This window comes from Diospyros lotus, chromosome 3 (genome assembly GCF_014633365.1).
Source record: "Diospyros lotus cultivar Yz01 chromosome 3, ASM1463336v1, whole genome shotgun sequence".
In the NCBI taxonomy this organism is placed as follows: Eukaryota; Viridiplantae; Streptophyta; class Magnoliopsida; order Ericales; family Ebenaceae; genus Diospyros; species Diospyros lotus.
The window spans coordinates 17,459,853-17,482,953 of NC_068340.1; the positions used below are offsets into that span (position 1 = coordinate 17,459,853).

The window sequence follows — 23,101 nt, forward strand, 5'->3', positions numbered from 1 at the left end:
TCCATGCGCGGCCATTCCAATGCTTAAGTTAGATTTTCAAGAATATTTAAAGAAGTCACGAAGCTCTTGAATTAATATTAGTGGTGTACTTATTTTGAATGTAACATTTTCTATATATAGAGGAGCTTGGAATTTGAGGATAAACATCCTTCGCATTCAAAATAATATTGTAGTCTTGAAAAAATTTAAAATAAAAATTAAAAAAACTTGTTTAATAAAAGAAAAATAGTACATTTCATTAGATGCTTCAGTGTATATTAATAACAATCCCTACAAAAATGATTGCTTCATTCTAAAAGTTGGGTCAATTAAGGGAACAACTGGGCAGTGGCTGGATATTAAGACGGTGAAATGCATGATTAATTGATCAAATGGAAACGAACATGCAAATGCACAATTACGTACTACTCTAGCGTTTCCATTTTTTTTTTTCTAAATAAAAAAACAATGAATTCATTCTTTCAAAACGAATAAATGGAGCTAAAATGATCAGAATTTATATATTTGAATCCAGGTGTATCTAACAGTAACATCTCATACAGAAACATGAAGTTACCCATCACATTCACATTTAACTCCACCTCCAAGAAAGTGGTTAGATGACAACCCGAATATCTTGTAAACAAAAGAAAAAGAAAAACAGAGTTTTGGTAAAAGAAATGGAAATCTCAGTACTAGCAGCGGTCATATTTGAAAAATGCATTGAGCACATTATTACAAACCATTGTTGCATAATTAAGATCAAACGTCAGCAAATTTCTATATATAATTTTGCATAATTCTATAGCTTTCCTAGAGCATTCAATTAAATTTGAAGTGATGGAGATTGTATTCTCTGAAATTATATTAATGTTACTTGGTCATAAACAGTACCTATTATTTTAAATAACTATTTACAAGAAATAAATCTTTCATAATTCATCTTGAAATCAAGCAATGCATGGATTATGATCGTCCAGCACCTATCTATCTATATATATATGTGTGTGTGTGTGTGTGTGTGTGCGCGCGCGCGCGCCTGAGGAGGCCTCATCACATCATCCACCAAATGAAGTAATTGGATATCCTTCAGCTTCAACTTTCTTCATCAGCTCCTTCTGCGCAAGACATGAAAAGGTGCTACTAGGATTAACACCAAAATGCTACATGAAAGATTTTGCAGTCATAGCAAGACCAAAATGCTTCACTACTTAAGGCATTGTCTTCCCCTTAAGTAAGGAATTCGACAACTAATTAATCCCCTCATTTCAGAAATAGGTGGAAATGGGTTGCAGTTTTGAATTATTTACATACTTCTTTCGGAGAACTAAATAGGGCTAATGGCACTTCGACTTTTTATTTTTTCATAAGAGAAATTATATACAGAAAAAAAGGGCCTTTAAGAGGACAAATGAAAGAAAAAAAACACCGAGATGCCACTTGCACAAAAAAGTACAAATAAAACGAAACAAATGAAACGGGGCATCTCCCATAAAACAAACAAAGTTGGTCCTTGTTACCAAGATGAGTCTATAGTCCTTCATTTTGTGGAGATTTAATTACCATAGCAAAGCGATCTAAAAAGTACAAATAAAACGAAACAAATGAAATGGGGCACCTCCCATAAAACAAACAAAGTTGGTCCTTGTTACCAAGACGAGTCTATAGTCCTTCATTTTGTGGAGATTTAATTACCATAGCAAAGCGATCTTATGGGACTAAATCACATTCCCACTCTCCTCTTGTACAAAGCAATAAGATTGCCTAAACAAAGGAAAAGGTTACTTGCTGACAACTTGGATTTGAATATGATCAAACTCGACCCTAAGTCTAGACAAAAATATTAAGCACTTGCTCTTTATCAATCATTTGCTACCAGCATCTTCAACACATTTAGCCTGAAACTCGTGGTAGTAGTCTAATTCTTTCCATAAACTACCAAGTTCCACATAATATTGAGTCAAAGACATTCCATTGCTCGTTCTCATGAACCCTTTTCAAAAGCTCATAAATTAGGCATCATTACCTACTTTAGAATAGGTTTGAGCAATAGCATTCCAAATCTTCCATGTAAAATCTAATAGTAGATAACCACGAGCAATATGATGTGGTTGCACAGAGTTGAAAAGTTGGGCCATAACTAATGAGTTTTTAGAATCCCACCGGGTATAGGTTGGATCTTCAGTTGGCTGCTTCATGTTTATGACTAGAGATATACTCACATAAACCTCGGGCATTGATAAATAACAACATGAACATGACCAGGGTAGATAATTGCTACCATCCAATTTCACATGGCTAATTTGGAGATATGGAATACCTCCAAGACTTCAACCCATGAATCCATTGCTTTCAGTGCTGGAGGACCTGGTAGAACTAAGGTCAAACACGTTACAACCACTGATGCAAACTAGAGTGTGGCCGATTCTGGGATCAAGGAAATAGCAGAATGCAACTCAAGCACATTCAAAAAACTCAAAAAAGAACATCCTTAAGTACTCCAAGAAGAGTCATACCTCTCAAAAGAACAAGGATTTGATCAACAAAGGAGAGGCCCCTTGGTTTCTTGCACTGGTTTTTGAGAAATCAAACTAACTGCAATCAGTGGTCTTCAAACATGTAACAGATGTGAGGAGGTTCTTAATCATGAGTGATTGACAATCAGAGGCTTGATGTTGACTCTCAAATTGAAGAAGAAACGGCCTGATTTGATTTTCCGTGAACAGCGATGATGGGTTTCAATCTAGCAATAGGACATTCAAACTTCGCAAATCAACATGGGGCTTCAGGATTCCTTGGTTGTCTGAAGGAGGTGCCGCTACTGGTGGATGTCAAATGGCTGTCAGTAAGGTGACATCATGTTGATGTCAGCAAAACCTCACTGTTTCTGTTTCAGAAAACGTAAGCCAAAAGAAAAGAAACAAACGAGGATGGCAAATGTTTTGATACAAAGTTAAAAAATAAGTAATTCAAAATTGTAGGAGGGTTCTAGAAGGAAGAATGATGAAGAAAGGATTGTAGGCTGTATTTTGTCTCCCAACTCTACACCCCATCTTTATAGTATTGTAACACCAAGGGTCCTCACCAAAAAGTACTAAGCAGAATGTGACTTTTGGGCTCATGAGATTAACTAATATACCTAAGATCTCCCTAGTAGACTACCGATGTAGGATTGGATAATGGCAAACTCCCTTTTAATCCATGGTACTAGAAATTCCATATCTCAAGTTGACCCAAAATCTCAAAACACTTTCTTAGACTGCCTCCACATGGGAGCTGTCTGGTTGGCTTTGATACCACTTGTAATATTACAGGCCCTAACCTAAAAGTGCTACTTGAAGGTGAATTCTAGGCTCATAAGACCAAGTAATATACCCAAAGATCTCTCCAATAGACTACAGATGTGGGATTGGTTTGCGACGCTATTATTCCAAATAGAAAAGATCACATCAAGATCAAGTAGTTATCAATTGCATGGCACCATTACAGTTATCAATTAGCTTAAGACGGTATATAGCAATCATCCCAGATTTATAACTATCAACAACGTTCAACTATAATATTTGTTTCTATATATATATATTAGAAATCTTGGAAAAATACTCTTTCAATTTCTCCTTAACCATGTCAGGGTCTCAAACCTGACCAAGGAATTCTCCTTGATGAGGAGAATTAGGGTTTGATTCTAAGGAAGAAAGAGAGAACGAGAGAGAGATGATTGAGTGAGAAAGAGATTAGAGGGAATTGAGGGAGAGATGTTCTGGAATTTCATCAACAAATTCATCAATAATTCTCATTGAGAGGGAAAACCCCTGATATAGGTCCATCCTCATTACAACTACCTTCACCTGCCTAACGCCCTTGGCTCCTACTGTTATTTCTGTTACAACCTTCTAACTGATCTTACTGTATCAGCTTTGCTAACAACTTTCTGTTATGCTACCCCTTACTTGTTACAACCTACTCCATACATCTAGCTACCGTAAGGGTCCTGACAATACCCCTCGATTTAGAACTTGTCCTCAAGAAAGCGAAAGGAGCCTGGCAATTTGTGGAAATTGCTGCAACAAATCAGGGAGGAACTCCCAAGTCTTATTGTCGGGATGGAGGTGCGTCCACTGCACTAAGACTTGGGTAATAGGAAAACCATGCAGATAGATCACCTGCTTATCTAGGATCAAGGCTGGTTCGGACTGTGGAAGAGATTCACCACCCCAATTCGGTAACATAGAAGAAACTTGCTGGTCCCCAATAGACTTCCTAAGAAGTGAGACATGAAAAACCGGATGAATATGAGAATTGGGTGGAAGCTGCAACTGATATGCAACGGATCTGAACTTGGCCACAATCTGGAAGGGCCCAAAAAATTTAGGGCTCAACTTAGAAATCGGAGACTTAGTGAAGGCCTGCTGGTGAGCATGCCTTAACTTCAAGTAAATTGAGTCACCCACAGAAAACTCCTGTTCACTGCGCTGACGATCTTCAAATTGCTTCATCCGATGCTGTGGAGTAGCTAACTCCCGTCTTAAGATTTGCAGCACCTCCTGCTGCTGCTGTAGGAACTTGTCCACTGCAGCGATGGACGATGATGACATGGTGGCAGGCAAGTAAGAGGGATTGAAGCTATATAAGGCTTGAAACGGGGACATCTTGAGGGAGGTGGTAACAAGAATTATACCACCACTGCACCAAAGAAAGCCATCTATGCCACTGACGGGGATGGGCTAAACATGGGCAACACATGTAATTCTTGAGACACTGATTAACCCACTCCATTTGGCCATCTGTGCAATGACTCGTAATTAGGCTTAGGTCATTTAATCAATGATTATTGTGAATGTGGGTATTCTCGATATTATGTGATCAATGTTTTGTTGTAAAAAGTTATATATATGATGCCCTAATGAAGTGGAAAAGGCAAGCGAGAGTTTCTTGGAGGTTGAAAAACCCAATCGAAAAGAGAATTTCAAATTGTGTTGAAAGCCAAGACTAAAAAGGGAGATTCCAACAATATTAAGGGTTGAAAGGCTGAAAGTAAAGATTTGAAGGGGTGTTGTGTAAATACATTTAAATAATAAAATATATAATATGTTTTATTAATGAAAAAGGGTTATTTTATAAAAATAAATAAATAAAAAGAGAAGATAAAGACTAGGAATTGTAATACAAAAAGAAGTCAAGTCTTCTTCCTCCACAATCCTTTTCCTTCTAAACTTTGGTCAGAATTGAGGCCTATAAAAAAAGGGTTCCCCTCTCTCTTTTCCTCGTATTTTCTTTCTCTCTCTCTCTCCCTTGGAGTTCCGAAATCTTAGAGGCGTGGGGGTGCTTTCCAGCAATCCAGTGTCTTTTCCAATAGTTCGGTTTCACCGTTTTATTCTCTTTTTGGTTCAAATTCTCTATCCGGTGGAGGATCGTACTTCTTCTCTTCGTAGCGGCTTCTCCAAAAAGATCTAAGGCAAGTTCTTACTATCTCTTTTTCTTTTAGAGGCAAGTTCTCTTTCCTCTTTTCCTTTCCGAGGTAGGTCCCTATATGATTCCTATATCCTTTTATCCTTTGGTTTTGGTTCTAAGATCTTCGTTGTAAGTTTATATATATATATATATATATTGTTGTTCTTACAGAAGCAAGTTTCGATTCCTTCTTGGATGCAAGATTATGTTATGTCCTACTCCTCTTTTCTCTTTTGGATGATCGGATCCGTTGGTTTTCTTCCTCTTGGTGATATCGTTCTTAAAAATCAGTCTTTCGGTCATATTATAGTCCCTTCTTGGTTTTTTGTTAAAACTTGTTGTAAGTCTCGATAGGGTTCTGTTTTGCCCTATATTTTCAAAGGAATGATGATTTTCTTATTTAGAGTTAAGATCGATGCAAGAGTTGATGTTCCTTGCACGAGTTGGGGGTTTCGGGTGTGCTGGTCGTGTGACCCTTTTTGGGCCTTTTTGCGTACTCTTAATTTTCGATCAGATTGCGCATGCTGTGTTTGTCAGAGTATAACTTTCTATGGTTATATCCGATTTGAGATCTGTTTTTTGCTATGTAAACTAGACTTCATAAGCTTTGGTTTGATATATTACTTGAATTATTTGGCCAAATTTTGAGCCTGTAAGAGCCCTGTTAATCTCTGACTAAAATCTGGAATTTTTTTGTTTTTTCCTCTTTGTGTTGGCTCTACTCCCTATGGTTGAGATGATGATTCTTGGCATGTATATCTTTAATCTTGTGATGTGTGGACAGAGGTTTGATGATATGGTAGAGACATGGTTATGAATGCTTATGTTCATGAATGTGCTTTGATATGTTGCATGATGCATAATGGTGCGCGGCAGACTAAGTCTGCAGGATATATCTACAAGCTCGGTAGATGTAAGTTTGACTGAAGGGGGCATTGGCCCATATGTTACGACTTTTATGCCGAAAGCTCGGTAGATGTAAGTTTGACTGAATGGGGCATTGGCCCATATGTTACGGCTTTTATGTCGAAAGCTCGGTAGACGTAAGTCTAACCAGAGTGGACGTTGGCCCATATGTTACAGCTTTAATGCCAGAAGCTCAGCAGACTTTTGCCTGATGTGAGGGAGCTTTGGCTCATATGTTATGTGTTGGGAATATTTTTAAGAATATGGTTGTGTATGCATACAATCATGAATATGCTTGAGATGCTCATGTGTGCATGGTAACTAATTATTGGTTCCATTGGCAAATTGATGAGGGCCTAAGGGCCATGGGTGGACATATATGCATATATACTCTTGTTTATGATTTGGTAATGTACTCGGTTGTTTTATATTGTTGTTTGACATATGAGAATGTCTTGATATTATGAGAGAAGTTTTTCATGAGTATATATGTTGTAAGGGGTTTTTCAATGTGGGGTTGAATCCTATTGTTTCACGTTCTTTCATATTATACTTGCTGAGTTTTGCAGCTCATACTTGCTTTTATGTCATTCCAGGTAAGGGAAAAGCTATAGACGAGGGAGAGCCTAGTGGAGCTTAATCCATGTCGGTTAGATGGTGTACAGAGCAGTCCAAACCTCAAGATCTTCTTTTTGTTATTCATTTATTTATGTTGGGTACATATGAAATAGTTTGGACTTTTATTGTGCCGGATTTTATGGCATCTTGTGAGGATGAGGGGTGATTAAACCCGATTATGATGTTTGATGATTTATGGCAGTAGTCATGGGTGATACTAGAAGATTGGGTTTGAAATAATTGGTTATTTTTGAGGACAAAATTTCATTAAGGAGGGGAAGACATAAGCTCCATAAATTGTCAAAATAAAACGATATCCAGGACCACTTCTTTAGGATAGCTCTATACACCAGCCTAGGACTCAAGAACGAGATCTGGCACCACTGAGAAAACTTGCCAACTCAAGCATCCCCCTTACCTAGAATGATGGAAAGCAAGGGTGAGTCACAAAACTTGGCAAGTATATACAAAAAACAAAGGCCAGTAAGGCTTTGGGAGAATGACCTAGTACAACCCGCACACCACGTGCCCAAAACACATACCTCCACATCATGAACCACACGACAAAGAATAACCTCATAAATAAACATGCATGTAATGGTTCTTGAGGCCCACATAGAAGACACTGGCAGCCAAGTCCCTAACAAACCTGTCGTTGCCATTAACTGGCAAGCATAAATACTCTGCACCGCAGCGCTGAATCCCCTACTATGAACACCAACCTCAATCGACACCACCTCCATTGTAGTCCCAAGCTTCCCTGAGTCAATCCTCTCGCCCGTGAATTATGTGCGTAGAACCTTATATCCAATCAAGTCTTCCCTCAGACCCTTCCCGAGTTAATCTAAAATCAAGTCTTCCCTCGAGCTTCCGTTTTGCCTTATATGTCTGCCATTGGTGACATGGCTGCCGACCGTTGGATGTATGGGTGCTAGCTGTTGTCCGTTATGATAAGTCTATCGATTGATAAGGCCAAAAGCCAAAGATAGTCGATAGATAGGGATAAACGGTCGACAACCAATGCATTCCCATCACTTTACCTCATATACAAGAGACCCAAAACACAACTCAAAGCTATTCTACCCATATGATATTAATCCCAAAAAGGGTTCAACATCATTCCTTAGAGACTTTAGGGTGATTCAAGACCCTAATAGGCATTTCGATGGAATAGGATTTACAAGAATCCATAAAACCAACATTGTGTAGTCCAAAAAATTAGATATGGCCAAATTATTCGAAACTAAGGGGGTTCAAGCACAAACCACAAACCAACAAGAAATCAATTGGCCGAACAAAGTAGGGGGTACCAAACCCATTCCACATAATCAAAAGAAGCTTACATCTTGCAGCTTAAAGAGACCTGCAAGTTATAGAAAAATAATAGGTTTTTGCATCAAAGTATCAAGGAAAGAAGAACTTGCCACGGAAAGTATAACGGGATAGGAATTTGTGTTTGGGAGTACAAGGGAACAAAAACTTGCCTGAGATAATGCCCTTTACACTGCTAAGAATTATCCAAAAAGCCAACGCCACGACTTCGAGCCCCTTAAATAAAAAATCCAATATATTGAACCATAAGAATTGTTTATTAGAAACATTACTTCAAATATCTTTCATTTAATTCTAACTATTTTTATACCTACCTGACACACGATGTCTAATTTTCTTCCAATTTTCTTCCCACATAAATCCCTCCTCAGCACATCCAATTTCTTCTTCAATTCCCTCAATTTTCCTTTCCTATTTATAGGTATTCTCATGCCTTGGCAGCCATGTTTCTCACATTCCCCGAGACCATCAATAAAGCCATTAAATCATTCAACTTTATCCTAATTCACGTGGCTGAGATTGCATAAAATGGAGTGAAATTTGAAGAGGACAGGGAGCTGGACGCGTGGCTGCTCATGGAAGACTCCTCCCACTTCCCTTGCGTTTATATTGCATGATTTATTTGCTAATTTAATACCATATGTGATATAATATATATATTAACTTAAGATAATATATGTTATTAATATAATATATCATTATATACACATGCATACAGTTATGCACAGCCACCCACTTCTAATTTATTATTATTATTATAATATAACACGTATTTTAATTCCATATGCATAGCCTCCACTTATCTTCACTTTCACCACCTATGTATGTATATATTTTAATTCCAAGAAATGCTTATTTTCGGCCACTTCCAGATTGCTCTCCCTTTCCTTTGATTATTTTTCTCCATTTTCTTTGCTGGCCACTCAACACATAGAATAATAATATTTGACCACCCTTTTAACACGTAATGATAATTTAATTCCCTATCTCTCGCAACAGAGGGTACATAATCCTTTTTGCTTGAAAAAAAATATCAATATAATCCCTCAATAATTTATTTCCAATACTCAAAATTACATATTATTATTTTCTCAAAATACTAGGATGTTACAGGGGATTTGAGGATTTTGAGAAGTGGGTGATGAAATTGAGAATGCACACTTGGGACGGGGTAGGTCGTAACTAGGAATGAAATGCTTCCCTAGTATAGGCATGTTTTGTAATATAGGCTTGCTTAGGAAAATGTGTTTTCCAGAATAGCAAGCAGTGGGATGTGTGTGTTTCCGAATTTTGGCCTTTGTGGGAAGGGAGAAGGTGATTTATTTTAGTTATTGGCCTAATGCTTGGCTTGTGTGCAGAGAATAGAACACCCATATGGACTCTGGAGGATCCAATTTTGGCATGCCAAATTTCGAACATGTGCTCTCGATCGTAGACCTTCTGTGGCACCAGTGGGAGCACGAGTTGTATTCTCTAATGGGTGGTGGAAGGAATTGGCTGGAATTTTCCAGCCCAACTGAAGGCAAAACGGTGCCGTTCCAAGGGGGCAATTGGAGCCCATGCAGTGAGCCAGCTCACTGCCACGTGTCATGCAATTGGGCATTGCTTGGAGAGGATTTTGAGGCTTGCTATTCACTGCGTTTCACTCAATTTTCAACCGTGTATTTACCTTGCAGTGAGTGAAATTGGCAGGAAATCACAATGGCTTGGGCACAAAATCACAAGGTAAATCGGGTATAAATAGGAACAAAGGGGGATGCAAGAACAGGTAATTGTAGGGGAAACACTGTCGAAATTCCGAGCAAACGACAGAAGGTAAATAAAATACAGAAAATAAAAAGGAATATTTGACAGTGGTTATGCTTAATTAATTCTTGGGTCTTATGCTATCTAATTTATTTGTTAAGGGAATTTTGGAACGCAACCGCAGCACGTTTGACGGTGTAACGAGACAGGCAATTAATTTTATTTCGATAAGGGTTCAATATGTTTTGCATGTAAATTACTTTGGCATGACTTACATATGATGTTGAGAGAATGTCTAGGCATGAGGTTATTGATTTGGGACTAACGAAGTGCGATACAGCCCCTCTCGGCTATGAACAAGACACAATGAGAGATACAGAAATTCCTCAACCACGATCCATTTAGACATCTCCATAACTATATAATCAAGATTTTTGACTTTTAATAAAATAGGCTCACTTTTCGGGAAGAAGATGATATAAGGAATTGCCACGGAAAGTATAACGAAACAAGAATTTGTGTTTGGGAGCAAAAGGGAACGAGAACTTGCCTAAGATAATGCCCTTTTATATCACTAAAAATTATCCAAAAAGCCAATGCCACGGCTTCGAGCCCCTTAAATAAAAATTCAATATATTGAACCATAAGAATTATTTATTATAAACATTACCTCAAACACCTTTCATTTAATTCCAACTATTTTGTACCCTACCTAGCACACGATGTCTAATTTTCTTCCCACCGAAATCCCTCCTCTGTGCATCCAATTTCTCATTTATCCTTGGGGATCCTTTGGGGTCATGACAAGCATTTAAGGAAAAATTCAAGCAGCAATTCTACCTCGAGTATGTCAAGGAGGACGCACAAGGCTACATGAGGAGGCCAGTCGACAAAGGAGACATCTGCACGCACGTGCAAGAGTTCACCAAGTTGATATTGGAAACTCCAAACTTAGACAAGGAGGGGTTTTACGCCTTCATGAGTGGGTTGCAATGATAGGCCAAGTTGGAGTTGCAACAAGAAACCATAAAGGACTTGGCGGCCATGATAGTGGTTGAGATGCTGATTGAGTTTGGCAAAGTTGAACAAATCGAGGGTAAGATGAAAGACAAGGCCATTGGTGGGAGAGAGGTGCACATTTATGGACATGGGGGATAGCAACCATGGTTGTCAAAGGAGCAAGACACACTAAGGCACAAATTATTGCTTGGGGCCTAGATGCGAGGAGCAAGGTGAAGTGTGAGCCTCAAGCACATGAGGCACACATTTATTGAAAATGTTTTTAAAATACTTATACACTATTCTTTTTAACATGTATAAGGAGGCAGATGCAAACTTATAAATCACAAATGACACCTAACTAACCCTCTAATAACAACTAATATTATTGCAAAAAAACAATTAATTTCTTTTGCAATTAGTTTCTTCTAATTGAAAAAGAGATTAGAGGAAAAAAAATTATAGCTAAACAGACTAAGTAATAATTTATAGGAAAACAATTAGTTTCTTTTGTAATTAGAAGAAAAAAATTATAACAAAACATAGCACAAAAAGGTACAGAAAAACAATTAGTTTCTTTTAAAATGCAAAAGATATTAGAAGAGAAAAAAAATCAATAGATCACACAATGAAAACATTTGTTTCTTAGCAATTAGTTTCTTCCAAATTACAACAAAAATTAGAAGAAAGAAATAAAATCTAGACTAGAACACACAACGAAAATAATTATAGCATAGAATTAGCTTCTTCTAAATTGCAAAATAAATTAGAAGAGAAAAACAAAAATAAAGCAGAAAGCATACATGAGTAGTTCTCTAGTGAGCGAACATCACTGCCAAAGGACTTGGACAAGTGAGAGACCCGGCAGACCTCTTGGCTTACACCGCTAGGTTTGCATCTCACCAATATATAAGAATATGCAATCAAATCAACAGGAAATAAAATCTTAGATGACAAATGGACAAAAATAGAGTTTTAACATACTTATATATACAAGGAATGTGCCTTGCGCCTTGCACCTTGCATGAGGCGCATGCCTTGTGCACCTAGGTAGTGCCTCAAGCATGGCACTGCGCCCCAATGGTGATGAGATGCACTAAGCCTTGCATGTAGGTGCGCCTTTGACAACCATGTTAACAACATGTTCATGTCCAAGACTACAACACATTGCATGGGACTTAAGGTTGAGAAAGGGACAAGTGTGATGAAGGTGGTGAATTCCATGGAGCAGCTGACCGCAGGGATAGCTAGAGACATGCCTATTTCTATGGGTCAGTGGTCAGGCAAGCAAAATATATGTCATTCCCCTTAATGAGTACAAGATGGTGATGGGGATAACCTTGTTGGACAAGATGAATGCCCTCATTACTCTTGTAGGGGATTGCCTCCACATATTGGACAAGGATGGCCAATGTGTGGTGCCAACTAGGAGGGAACTTGGCAAGGCAAGCCATGAGGAAACTGTCTACCATGCACTTGAAGGGACAAGGCATGGATACACAGTGATTGGTAGGTGTGCAAGAAGTCTAGTAGTGGGTGAACGAGTTGCTGAGTGCAGGGCCAAAAGGCAACCATGGTGTCAAGAGAAGTAAGCAGAAGGGCTAAAGGAGCACAACTTGAGCAAGTCAATTCAGGGGCAAGAAGGATGTTGCCAAGGTTGGTTGGGGGAGAGTTGTCATGTGGTGCCAATGTGATGGTCGCATAACAAGCCCTATGACATACCCACGCAAGGATTCAACTAGAGAAGGCAACACATCAAGGCTATATGGGAGGCTTAGCCATGAAGCTAAGGCATGCAAAGCGACAAAGAACTTGCGCAAACCAAGTGGCGAGCTTTGAAACGTGCGTAGGACAAGCACGGAGGCATAAAGGACTCAAGATTACACGAGGCAACATGGCCGGGAGCCAAGGAAACCAAGTTGCAAGCCAAGATGGCAAGGGCAAGGCTGGAAGCATCTCTAGAAGCCTGGAGGGTGCATACAAGCATGAGATGCATAAGGGGTCACGCACGAGTGGGGTCGTGTGTGTGAAATCTTCTAGACATGCCTAGAATGCGCGCAAATAAGCTCAATGGGCCGCGCGCAGGTGCATCTACACACATGGCACTATAGCACGCCAAATGCAATTTTCTCTAGTATTCTTGGATTTTTTCCTTGTAAGGTCAGTGTGTTAGGCCTATAAATAATCCCCCTCACATTTGTTAGATGGAGAGTTTGACAATTGAGCTTGAGAGAAGCTTGAGTGAGAGAATCATAAAGAGCCTTGTAACCGAGGTTGTGGTTTAATAAAAGTGTCTTGGCTTCTCCCACACACATTCTTGATTACTTGAGTGTACTTTCATTGTCCTTACAAGCGAGGGTCCCTTGGTTGAAGGATTGCCTCTAGGGTCTTTTGCTTATCGAGCTGTGAATCTGGTTAGGCTGACTTAGTGTCACCAAGAGTAACTCAAGAAACTAAGGCTGCACGGTTTCAGTGCTTGAGGAACCGGTCCATGACATAATGCTCTTGGCATTTAATTGTAACAGTGTTCTGCAGGTGATTTGCCAGCCCCACTTTGGAGAGGTTTATCATCATTAAAATGTACTAATAAATTACTGCACCTAGCACTGATATATTTATTCAATGGGGAGAGAGGGGGGGGGGGGGGGGGGGTTGGTTGACAGGACATGGCCAGAGTAAGCGTCTCATGATTCTTTCAAGTATAGATTTTTTCGCTTCTGTAAATAAAATAAAAAATCGTCAGCAGATCAATGGAAACATTTTTACACACAATCTGGCACAACCAAAAGTAGCATATTCAGTTCTCTCAAATCAAGATTAGAAAATTTTATGGACTGAAACTGCATCACATACAACAACAATGATGGCTCCATCAAGAATCCAGACTTTTTGTCACATCCAAGAGCAGAGGTCAAACATCATTCATATCTAGCATAGTTAGTTGGCCTCAAACTTTTCATTTGGCAAAATGCATTTTAAAATGGCATGTGCTAATTGATGTAAGCTATGGCAGCACTTTGTATATTTAACCAAGATGAGGAAGATGTGACAGCAATAACTAAATAAACACACAATAAGGTTGAGCTCACTCACCACCAAAAATATTTTTTGGATATTTATTTCATTATTCCAAAGGTTATATGTTGTTTCCTTAAAATTAAACAAAGACAAAGGTCGGCTACGACTACATGCACATGCACAGAAACACATACTCCCTCTAAACCTCAGACCAGGTGCAAGCATCACAACATCAAGATAGATAAGATGTTAAATCAAATCAATTACCTGAATTAGTGTTGTGATCCCCCCAGGGGCACCCTGATATGAATGGAGAGCAACATCAAATACAGTTTCTTTTATGGCAGGTAAAAAGTGTATTTCTTGTAATCATTGTAGGTTCGTGTACCTTGAACCGTTTCTCCTCCCATGTCACATCGTTCCAAGATTTTGATTCTGGCATTTTCCATGAACTAGGAACTTGAATTATCTCCACATGCTGCAAAAGCCTCAGACTATCTGCAAGAAAATGGTATTTACTTCACAGTAACCCCTAGTGACAGCAACAAGAAATGTACTAATACGAACGAAGAATGGATAAAATTTATATTCTATTTTGTCAAAAAATCCTACCAATATTTAACCCTAACCAAAATAAACATCAACATCAACACCAACAGGGGGAGGGGGGTTGAGAGCATGTAGGGGGTGGGGGAGGGAAAATTACATCAAGGGATGGCACCAATCAATTGGAAACAGGCATCCCAAGCCCAAAGAGATATTTTTTATTTTTCATTGTCTTTCCATGGAACGAATATCAGAAGGATCTGCAGATCCTGAGATATTGGTAGGATATAAATGCCCTAAGATTCCTCTGTATGTACAAAGGATATAAATGTCCCCAGTTAAAGAGGAGAATAAGGTGGAAAACTCAATAAAAAATAAAAGGATGCAAACCTACTTCCTAAATATAACACTCCTCACCCTTGCAAAATCTTCAGTTCCTCTCCCTCCAAAAACACCAGGTTAGACACAAGGGATTAGTTTGTACGCGTTCCTCTCATATGACCCCATGGGGCATTCCTGTGGGAATTGGGGGATAGCAACTTGAAAAGAAAGGACTTGGGTTGCCTGCTGGGAGAACTGGCTGTGACCAACACGCCCCATAAGAGCTTTAAATGCTTGCCAATACAACAACAGTACTAAAGCATTAATTGCATTTAAGTAGAGTCAACTACACGGATTCTAACTCACCGCTATATGCTTGACAGTGAGGGCAACATATTAAATTCAAATCAAGCTCACAATGCCAGAAGGTCTTTACTTTTCTTTGCTAGATAAACATTGAGGGTCTTTACTTTCACAAGAAGGTTCTGCAGGGAAATCCTCACCTCAAATAAACTAATTATCAAACAGACTCAAGTTTAAGATACCAACAGTGTATGAGAATGGAGAGTGCTTAATAGGCTTGCAAGTTTCATAAGTGAAAGTTCTGACTAGTTCTCAATAAAATTAATTTAGACATTTACTAATGAATATACATTATCAAACTAAAATCCCATTTCATCAATGCAGTTGAAACAAATTTCTGTATATGGGGAAGGCCCAGTGAAGCTAAGTTGTTCATCCATGTGCAGAGATATATTTGAATTTACTTTCATGTAATGTAAAAGCTATGAAACATGATTAAACTAGAGAAGTTTTGGTACACTAGATTACCATGTCCCATCGGATATTTTAGTTTGATTTGGCAATATTAAGAGTAATCTTGTGAAGACTGAGTGTTATGTCACTTATGGCAAAGGAATAACCATAGCAGAGTGTAACAAATTATATATATGAAAAGTTGTTTATATAAAACTCCTTTCAGTTTTTAAGATATTCAGACAATCATGTCAGAAGGAATACTGAACTTTCTTTTTGAACAGTGTTTACATATAATATCTTGATAATTCTGGGGTTTTTTTAATAAAAAATGTCTAAAACAAGTTGAGATGTTAAAAAACAGTGTAACCCACTTCCAAGGCAACTTGTGCAGTTGAGGGAAGTTGAGATCTACACATAATATGGAAAAATGGTTAGCATTCATGAAGTACAATAGGTTCAATGTGGCACTTCCACGGGGAAAATTACATCCAAATTCCATGAGATTTCAGAGAATTCACTGTAACCCCCCTGAAGTTCAACAAATTCCATCAGCTTCTTCCCATTTTCTATGTAGCTTTAGATTCCCCTAATGTCAGCTGACTGTTACTTGGCCAAAGGAATGTTGCTGACATGCTAAAAATGTCTTCATGATACCAAAATTGGTTGTAAAGATTCAATATGTTTATGATTTAACACCTCTCTTTATAAGACCCAATCATTAAAACCTGAATTGACCAGTTTAACATATCAACAGCCAGACTAGTCAAACCCAAAATCACCCACACCCATTATAACCAACACCAGTATTGCAGTTACCACCACTCAATTGCCATGCTCATAGGCGCAAATGACCAAAGATGCATGAATGGACATCTAAGGATTCACAACAAGGACACAATATCATCAACATCCTAACTCAATAATTTAAAATATACATACATACATATATATATATATATCAAGATATGGCATATTGAGGGCATACAACAACAACAACTAGAACCACAAACCTTAATCCCATTAGGTGGGGTTGGCAACATGAATTCCATCATCATCATCCACACCTTATCCTAACCATGTTAGGATTGGTGGCACAACACCCATGATGTCAATTAACTTTTAAATGTCATGTTGACAATACAAATCCACATAAAAGAACGTTGTGGCAAAATTTTATGCCGAATGCCCTCCTTGAATCTTGATGCAACCCTCTAGGGAGGGAATATATTTTATATCTATACATGAAAAAGAAAAGAAAAATGCTTCATTATTTACATTGCAAATTCAATTACACAAGCCACGGACATGACACTTTATGGATCCAATTTCCAGCTCTGTGCAATACATGATCATAGCTCCATGAGGTCTCCCTTGAAGATCGAGCATATCTTCATGATGTCTACCTATCATAGGCTTGTCTCCATGAACAAGCAATTGTATTATATCTTATGCATTACTTTTGGATCTGATTTGGCCACTCTGCGGTACTACCATGGTTCATGCCATCAAGGTAAGAATGCTCATGCCATGTGTTGACATAGCCACAATAACCCTTTATCTAAGCACCTTACTTTTCACCATCCAGAGTGATGCTCCCAATATGCTTGCCTCTATGTCAATCTCCTACCAAAGTACAACTCCAACAACCTAGACTAACATATGGCCTAAGATCTCCTCCACTCGGGATCTTCAGGAATTACAAATGGAGGTTTGAGTTAATAATGTGTCTCAGGTTGTTTAAATAGTTTTTTACTAATTCAGCCAAGTCCAACCTAGTTGCATTGGGAACTTTGAGAAGCAAAAGCAAACTGACAACCATATAATTTGAAGCAGCCTTATCTATTTAGGTCAAGTTAGCTAGAGTCACAAATCTTAGTTTTCCAACATAGTTAAAATGGATTAAACTCTACTACTCATCCAAGGAGATCCTTTAAAAGGACAACTGAGAGTTCTGCTATTGTGCAGTCTAAGGACGGTTAAATGCTAAAATAGCTTTACTCCCACATGCAAATAGGCTATTTCATTAATTTAACCTCTCAACCAACAAAGTAACATTTAAAGGCTACTTAGTTGTCAGGTTTTGTTATTAAGAAAATATAAAAAAGGTCAAATGTATGCAACCACGCCCTGCACGTAGAAAGGCTACTTTATGGAATAAACCTAAGATCTGTTGGTTTGATCAATATGGAGTAACTGTTACTTGTACTCCAAGGCCAATATTTATGCACGCAACAAGAAGTCTTGAAGTTATTACTAAAAAGGGCATCCCCAATGCATGAGACTTCCAGCTTTACGAGGGCTAGGGGACGTCATTTTTGTATGCAAGCTTATCTTTCTTTCTTTTCCCTTTTTTTTTTTTTTTTTTTTTTTGGGGGGGGGGGGGGGGGCACAAAGAGGTTGTTTCCATAGCTTGAACAAACCTCCCATCACAAAGGAGAAACCTCATGGCTACTACCAAAGCTCATTGTCTCCATGAAAACATTACAAAAGTCAACAAATTCCAAAAGCATGAAGTGTGGGGTCAAGAGCTCTAATGGTCTATTGCATGCAGGAGATTGGTGGTGGTTGGTTCAGAGGGTAGCAAAATCTGTAGGGGGAATGGGGTTGGGGAACAGGTTTTTGGAGAGAGGAGAGGGAAGATTTTTTGAAGTTTGCATTTGAACATGACAAAGAAATAGGTAACTGGTGAGGTTAACAAATTAGGAATCAAATGAATGATGTCTCAAAAAGCATGAAGTGAGGAAATTGCCAGGCAAGTGTTTGTGGTATTTTAAGTTTTGGAAGGGGGTGGCTAACAAACTCCAAGGCCCAAAATCACTGCACATTAGAAGCTAAACCATATTTCCCATCATGTTGAATAACATATCTCTGAAAACTTTTACAAAGGATATAAAATTTACTTGTGATGAATGCCTCCATCCACATTTCATGGTTTGACCATGATGGTGCAACTTCTTGAAGTGGTATTCCAATTCTCAAGCATATGCTGCAAAATAACAATGATTAGCACATTTTGAATGAACCTGTTCAAGCATGTTGGAGTTCTAGTCAGCTAGGTTGGTATAACGTAATACAAAAACTATGGACTACAGTTGGTACACATCAAAGTAAAGATGAGAATTAGTCCAATTTTGTCCTAATTGTTAGAATAAATAGCATTTTAAAACTAGTAACTTTCATTTCCAAGAATTTTTAAACAGGTCAAGAAAGTTCTAGCATTATGTCATATTTTAAAAAGGTCAAAAAGTCAAATCATGCCATGAGTACTGAGGTATAAGTTTTCTATGTTGAATTTGCAATTGGTTAAGGTAAATTATCTCAAAGAGAGAACAGCATCAAAACAATGGCTGAGGTGTGCGGAACTTCGAAAACATAATTAATCACTCTTTCCTCATGGGTATAAAAAAATAAAAAGTACGGAAAATTTTATTTATTGTGATGGAAATACATGAATTCTTTACAGATATCATTTGAAGTATTGGCTATGACAGACAGATGCCATGTGCCTCTTGGGAAAAAGACGGAAGGAGTTCAACTTAGCAAATGCAAGACAAGCAAGCTACCATGATGAACTCAATATGCCAGAACAATTGTCTTTTATTTTATAGACACTGAGGAAACCCTTTCTCCAACTCACCAAAAATCATATAATGCAATAAGAATCACCCATTCTGCAGTTAGTTGTGACACTACCCAAGAAGGCAGTACTTCCCAAATACAAGTTGCTAAAAAGGACAAAAAGAAAAATGGCTGTACCCAAAACACGATGCAGTAAAGTACCACATGCTGGTAACTAAGAAATATAGTTGCTTCTGTTAGAATCCTATCTCACACACAGCAAGCACAACCTACAAAAGACAGAAATTTAAAAGATATTGAGAGAACAAAATTCAACACACTTTTTCTCCCAATTTTTCATTAACAAAGGCTGCTATATATAGCAGCTGATTGATTGACAAGATCTACCTAACACAACAACTAAAGCATTTCTTTACTTAGACAGCATTCCTAGATTTAAGGACATATACACATTCACTAGATTTCTTCACCACAATTTCTGGAATTGGACTGCAAAAGATCACATCAGAAAAATCTCACACATTCTAACTCTCCTCCTTGAGATTTTTCTTGGAGATTCCAATCTTTGCTATCAACTCTTCAAACATGGACCTTCATAATCTTTTTTGCAATGAACCAGCTTCACAAAATAATTCTTCTTAGCTTCTTTGATTGGACTGTTCTTCACATAAATTTGCTTTGCCCTTCCATACTGAACATGATGATTAGTAATTGAAATAGCAGAATTTTCACCATTGAAAGGTTGAGAAACTCCAGCTTATTCAATCTCATATTTGATGAACTCTTCTTGGACCAAATTACTTGATTATCTCATGAAGGAACAATCAGCTTTTCAACCTTAACTTTTGACACATTTTCATCACAAACTAATGGCATGGAACTTGATTTACTCATCTTAAACTTCTCCTTAATTGATTTACTCCAAACACCTGATTTTGGACTATTAACATCTGAAATAAGATCGCAAATAGCTGCATTACAATGCTCAATTTTCTTTCCAGCATCTACAGAATCAATTTTCTCCAACTTTTTCTTTTCCTCTGCAGTTCTGTCTTAATTAGCTACCATATCACTTCCAGTACAAAATACATCAGATTTCAAATTCAAGACAAAGATATTGTTTGTTTTCCATTATTGCTTATGCAATCTTGCAACCATGTGAATCAAATATAATGCAGAGATTTCTTTGAAATACCACAGAATTTCCCTTGTTTATCAATTGTGCAACACTAAGAAGATTTTGCTCAAGCTTTGGTATAAACAAAACATCTGAAATAAGTTTCATACCTTTCTCTATCTGCAGTGCAATTGAAACTTTTCATTCAGCTTGTACAACCTCTCCATTTCCCATTATGACTTTGGTTTTAATTGATCTATCCAAGAACTTAAAGAAGCTTGCATCTTTGGCCATATGGTTGCCGCAACCACTGTCAACATTCCAAATGTATTTTTCTAGTGACTCACAAACTTGAGATGCAAAAAATATATATTCTTCAACTTGTGGTTGTTCATCAATGAAATTGGCTTGCTGAATAGGTTGTTGGACAGGTTGTTGTTGAGTTTGATTTTGCTTTGCTCAGCAAAATATTTCTATATGACCTTGCTTCTTACAAAAATTGTATTGAACCTTTTTCCAGCATCTATCTTCAGCATGATGTGTCTTTCCACAAGTTCCACAAGGCGGAAATTTTCTTTTCACATAACCATCTCTGTTTTCGTCTTGCCCTTCCTTTATTCTTAGTGGAGCTTTTCCTTATGCTTTGCTTGGAGAGCTTGGAAGGCTCCTTCAGTAACACCTCATTGAGACTCTTTGCTCTTGTGACTGCAGCTTAGAGATAAGTTCTGCAACAGTAAGAGTCCTGAAGTCACACGATTCTTCTATAGCTGAAATCTTGGACTCAAACTTATCAGGGTGGCTTATCATGATCTTTTCCATCACCTTTTGATCTGAAATAGACTCACCATAGAGTCTAATCAGATTAACTATTTCCATAAGTTTAGCATCATAATCTTTAACACCTTCAAATTCCTTCATCTTCAAGAGTTCAAACTCTCTCTTAAGAGTCAAAAGCCTGACTGCCTTAACCCTGTCACTTCCCCCAAATTCTTCTTTCAATTTGTCCAAGGCCTCCTTTGCCGTTTCACAGGCCATTATCCTAGCAAAAATAACTTCTGATACTGTAGAATGAAGGAATGGAAGTGCCTTGGGACTCTTGGTAACTTGCTCCTCATGCTTCTTGATTTCATTCAAGGTAGCATTTTCTCTCAAGGGTGGAACACATGCTGCTCCTTGCTCTACTACATCCCACAGGTTGAGAGCTTTCAAGTAGGTCTTCATTTTAATAGCCCACATTTGATAATTCTCACCATAAAAAAATGGAGGACCACCTGCGGAGAAGCTTCCTGATGCCATAACAAACAACTTTCAAATTTTTGGTTTAGTGAAAGGATGGCTGACTTGTTTTCTCTCAAACACACAATGTTTAATCCCCACGAACAAAGAAAAAAACAAGAGATTATGCCCACAACCCTTAAGAAAACAGCTCTGACACCATGTTAGAATCCTATCTCACACACAGCAAACACAACTTACAAAAGACAGAAATTTAAAAGATATTGAGAGAACAAAATTCAACACACTTTTTCTCTAAATTTTTCATTAACAAAGGCTGCTATATATAGCAGTTGATTGATTGACAAGATCTACCTAACACAACAATTAAAGCATTTCTTTACTTAGACAACATTACTAGATTTAAGGACATTTAGACAACATTCCTAGATTTAAGGACATTTAGACAACATTCCTGAATTTAAGGACATATACACATTTACTAAATTTCTTCACCATAATTTCTGGAATTGGGCTGCAAAAGATCACATCAGAAAAATCTCACACATTCTAACAGCTTCCATGAGTACAAAGACAAACGAGCAAAGGACAAATTCCATTTTTTTCTCATTATTTCTCTTTTGAGCAAGAAAATTTGAAGAAATTTAACCAACTATAGCTCTTGCGGCAATAGGCATTTATAAATTACAATATTTGGTGGCCTTTTGGTATTGTTTGCCCAACTGCAATCAGAAACAAATGCCAAACTGCATTTGTCCACTTACAGTGAACTGTTATTTCATAATTTTCTGAATAGTCCAACAAATATCCTCTTGGAAAATGTAATATAGGCTCATGTTGTTCACAAATAATGCTTTTTATAAATAGAATACATTCTATTTTACATAAGTAATGGCCTTTTCAGTAATATACTAGAGATCAGTAAAATATCTCTGGGAAAAAGGAAACGGTATTCCTTTATATTTTATTGATGTAAATAACATAATTTATACAAGAGTGTTCCTAAAAATTCTCCTAAGCTTTAGAACTAGATTACAATCCCTACCTTTTAAGACTAGATTACTTACCTTATATCTAGGACTAGATTACAACAATTTAAATATACAACAAATAGATAAAACACAAAATAGATAAAAAAAAAAAAAAAGTAAAAAGATAAAATCCTATCTTTATCTTGATTCTCGGCCGTCTCTTATCTTCACCGCTTCTTAATCTCGTTCCAACACTCCCCCTCAAGTTGGGGAGTAGATATCAATCATACCCAGCTTGTTGAAACCTTTTGTAAGAACATCAGCTACTTTATGGTTAGAAGGAATATATGAAATCTTCAATAGACCACTATCCAATTTTTCCTTTAGGAAATGCCTATCAATTTCAATATGCTTTTTTTTTTTCATGTTGCACCGGATTGTAGGCTATACTTATAGCTAATTGATTATCTCCCAAGAGTTTAATAGGCCTTTGTATCGAAATTTTCAAATCTTCTAGGATAAT

The 23,101-nt window shown here is 37.6% G+C and overlaps 1 protein-coding gene across 5 annotated transcripts in view; it reads right to left on the minus strand.

The window, feature by feature from the left end:
- Positions 1-805: 805 nt before the first annotated feature.
- The window catches only part of LOC127797196 (uncharacterized), a 51,983-nt gene continuing 29,687 nt past the window's right edge, over positions 806-23,101 (minus strand). The window contains exons 5-10 of one of the 5 annotated variants that reach the window (XM_052329828.1): positions 18,576-18,661; positions 14,438-14,547; positions 14,317-14,349; positions 8,439-8,502; positions 8,298-8,317; positions 2,783-2,818 (exon numbers count right to left, since the gene is read on the minus strand). In XM_052329828.1, the coding sequence (XP_052185788.1) occupies positions 2,798-2,818; positions 8,298-8,317; positions 8,439-8,502; positions 14,317-14,349; positions 14,438-14,547; positions 18,576-18,661 (334 nt within the window). In that variant the 3' untranslated portion in view covers positions 2,783-2,797. Of the gene's footprint in view, positions 1,120-1,743; positions 2,819-8,297; positions 8,318-8,438; positions 8,503-14,316; positions 14,350-14,437; positions 14,548-18,575; positions 18,662-23,101 lie in introns of those variants that run through there. The other 4 variants (XM_052329829.1, XM_052329830.1, XM_052329831.1 and 1 more) reach the window with 4 other exon arrangements.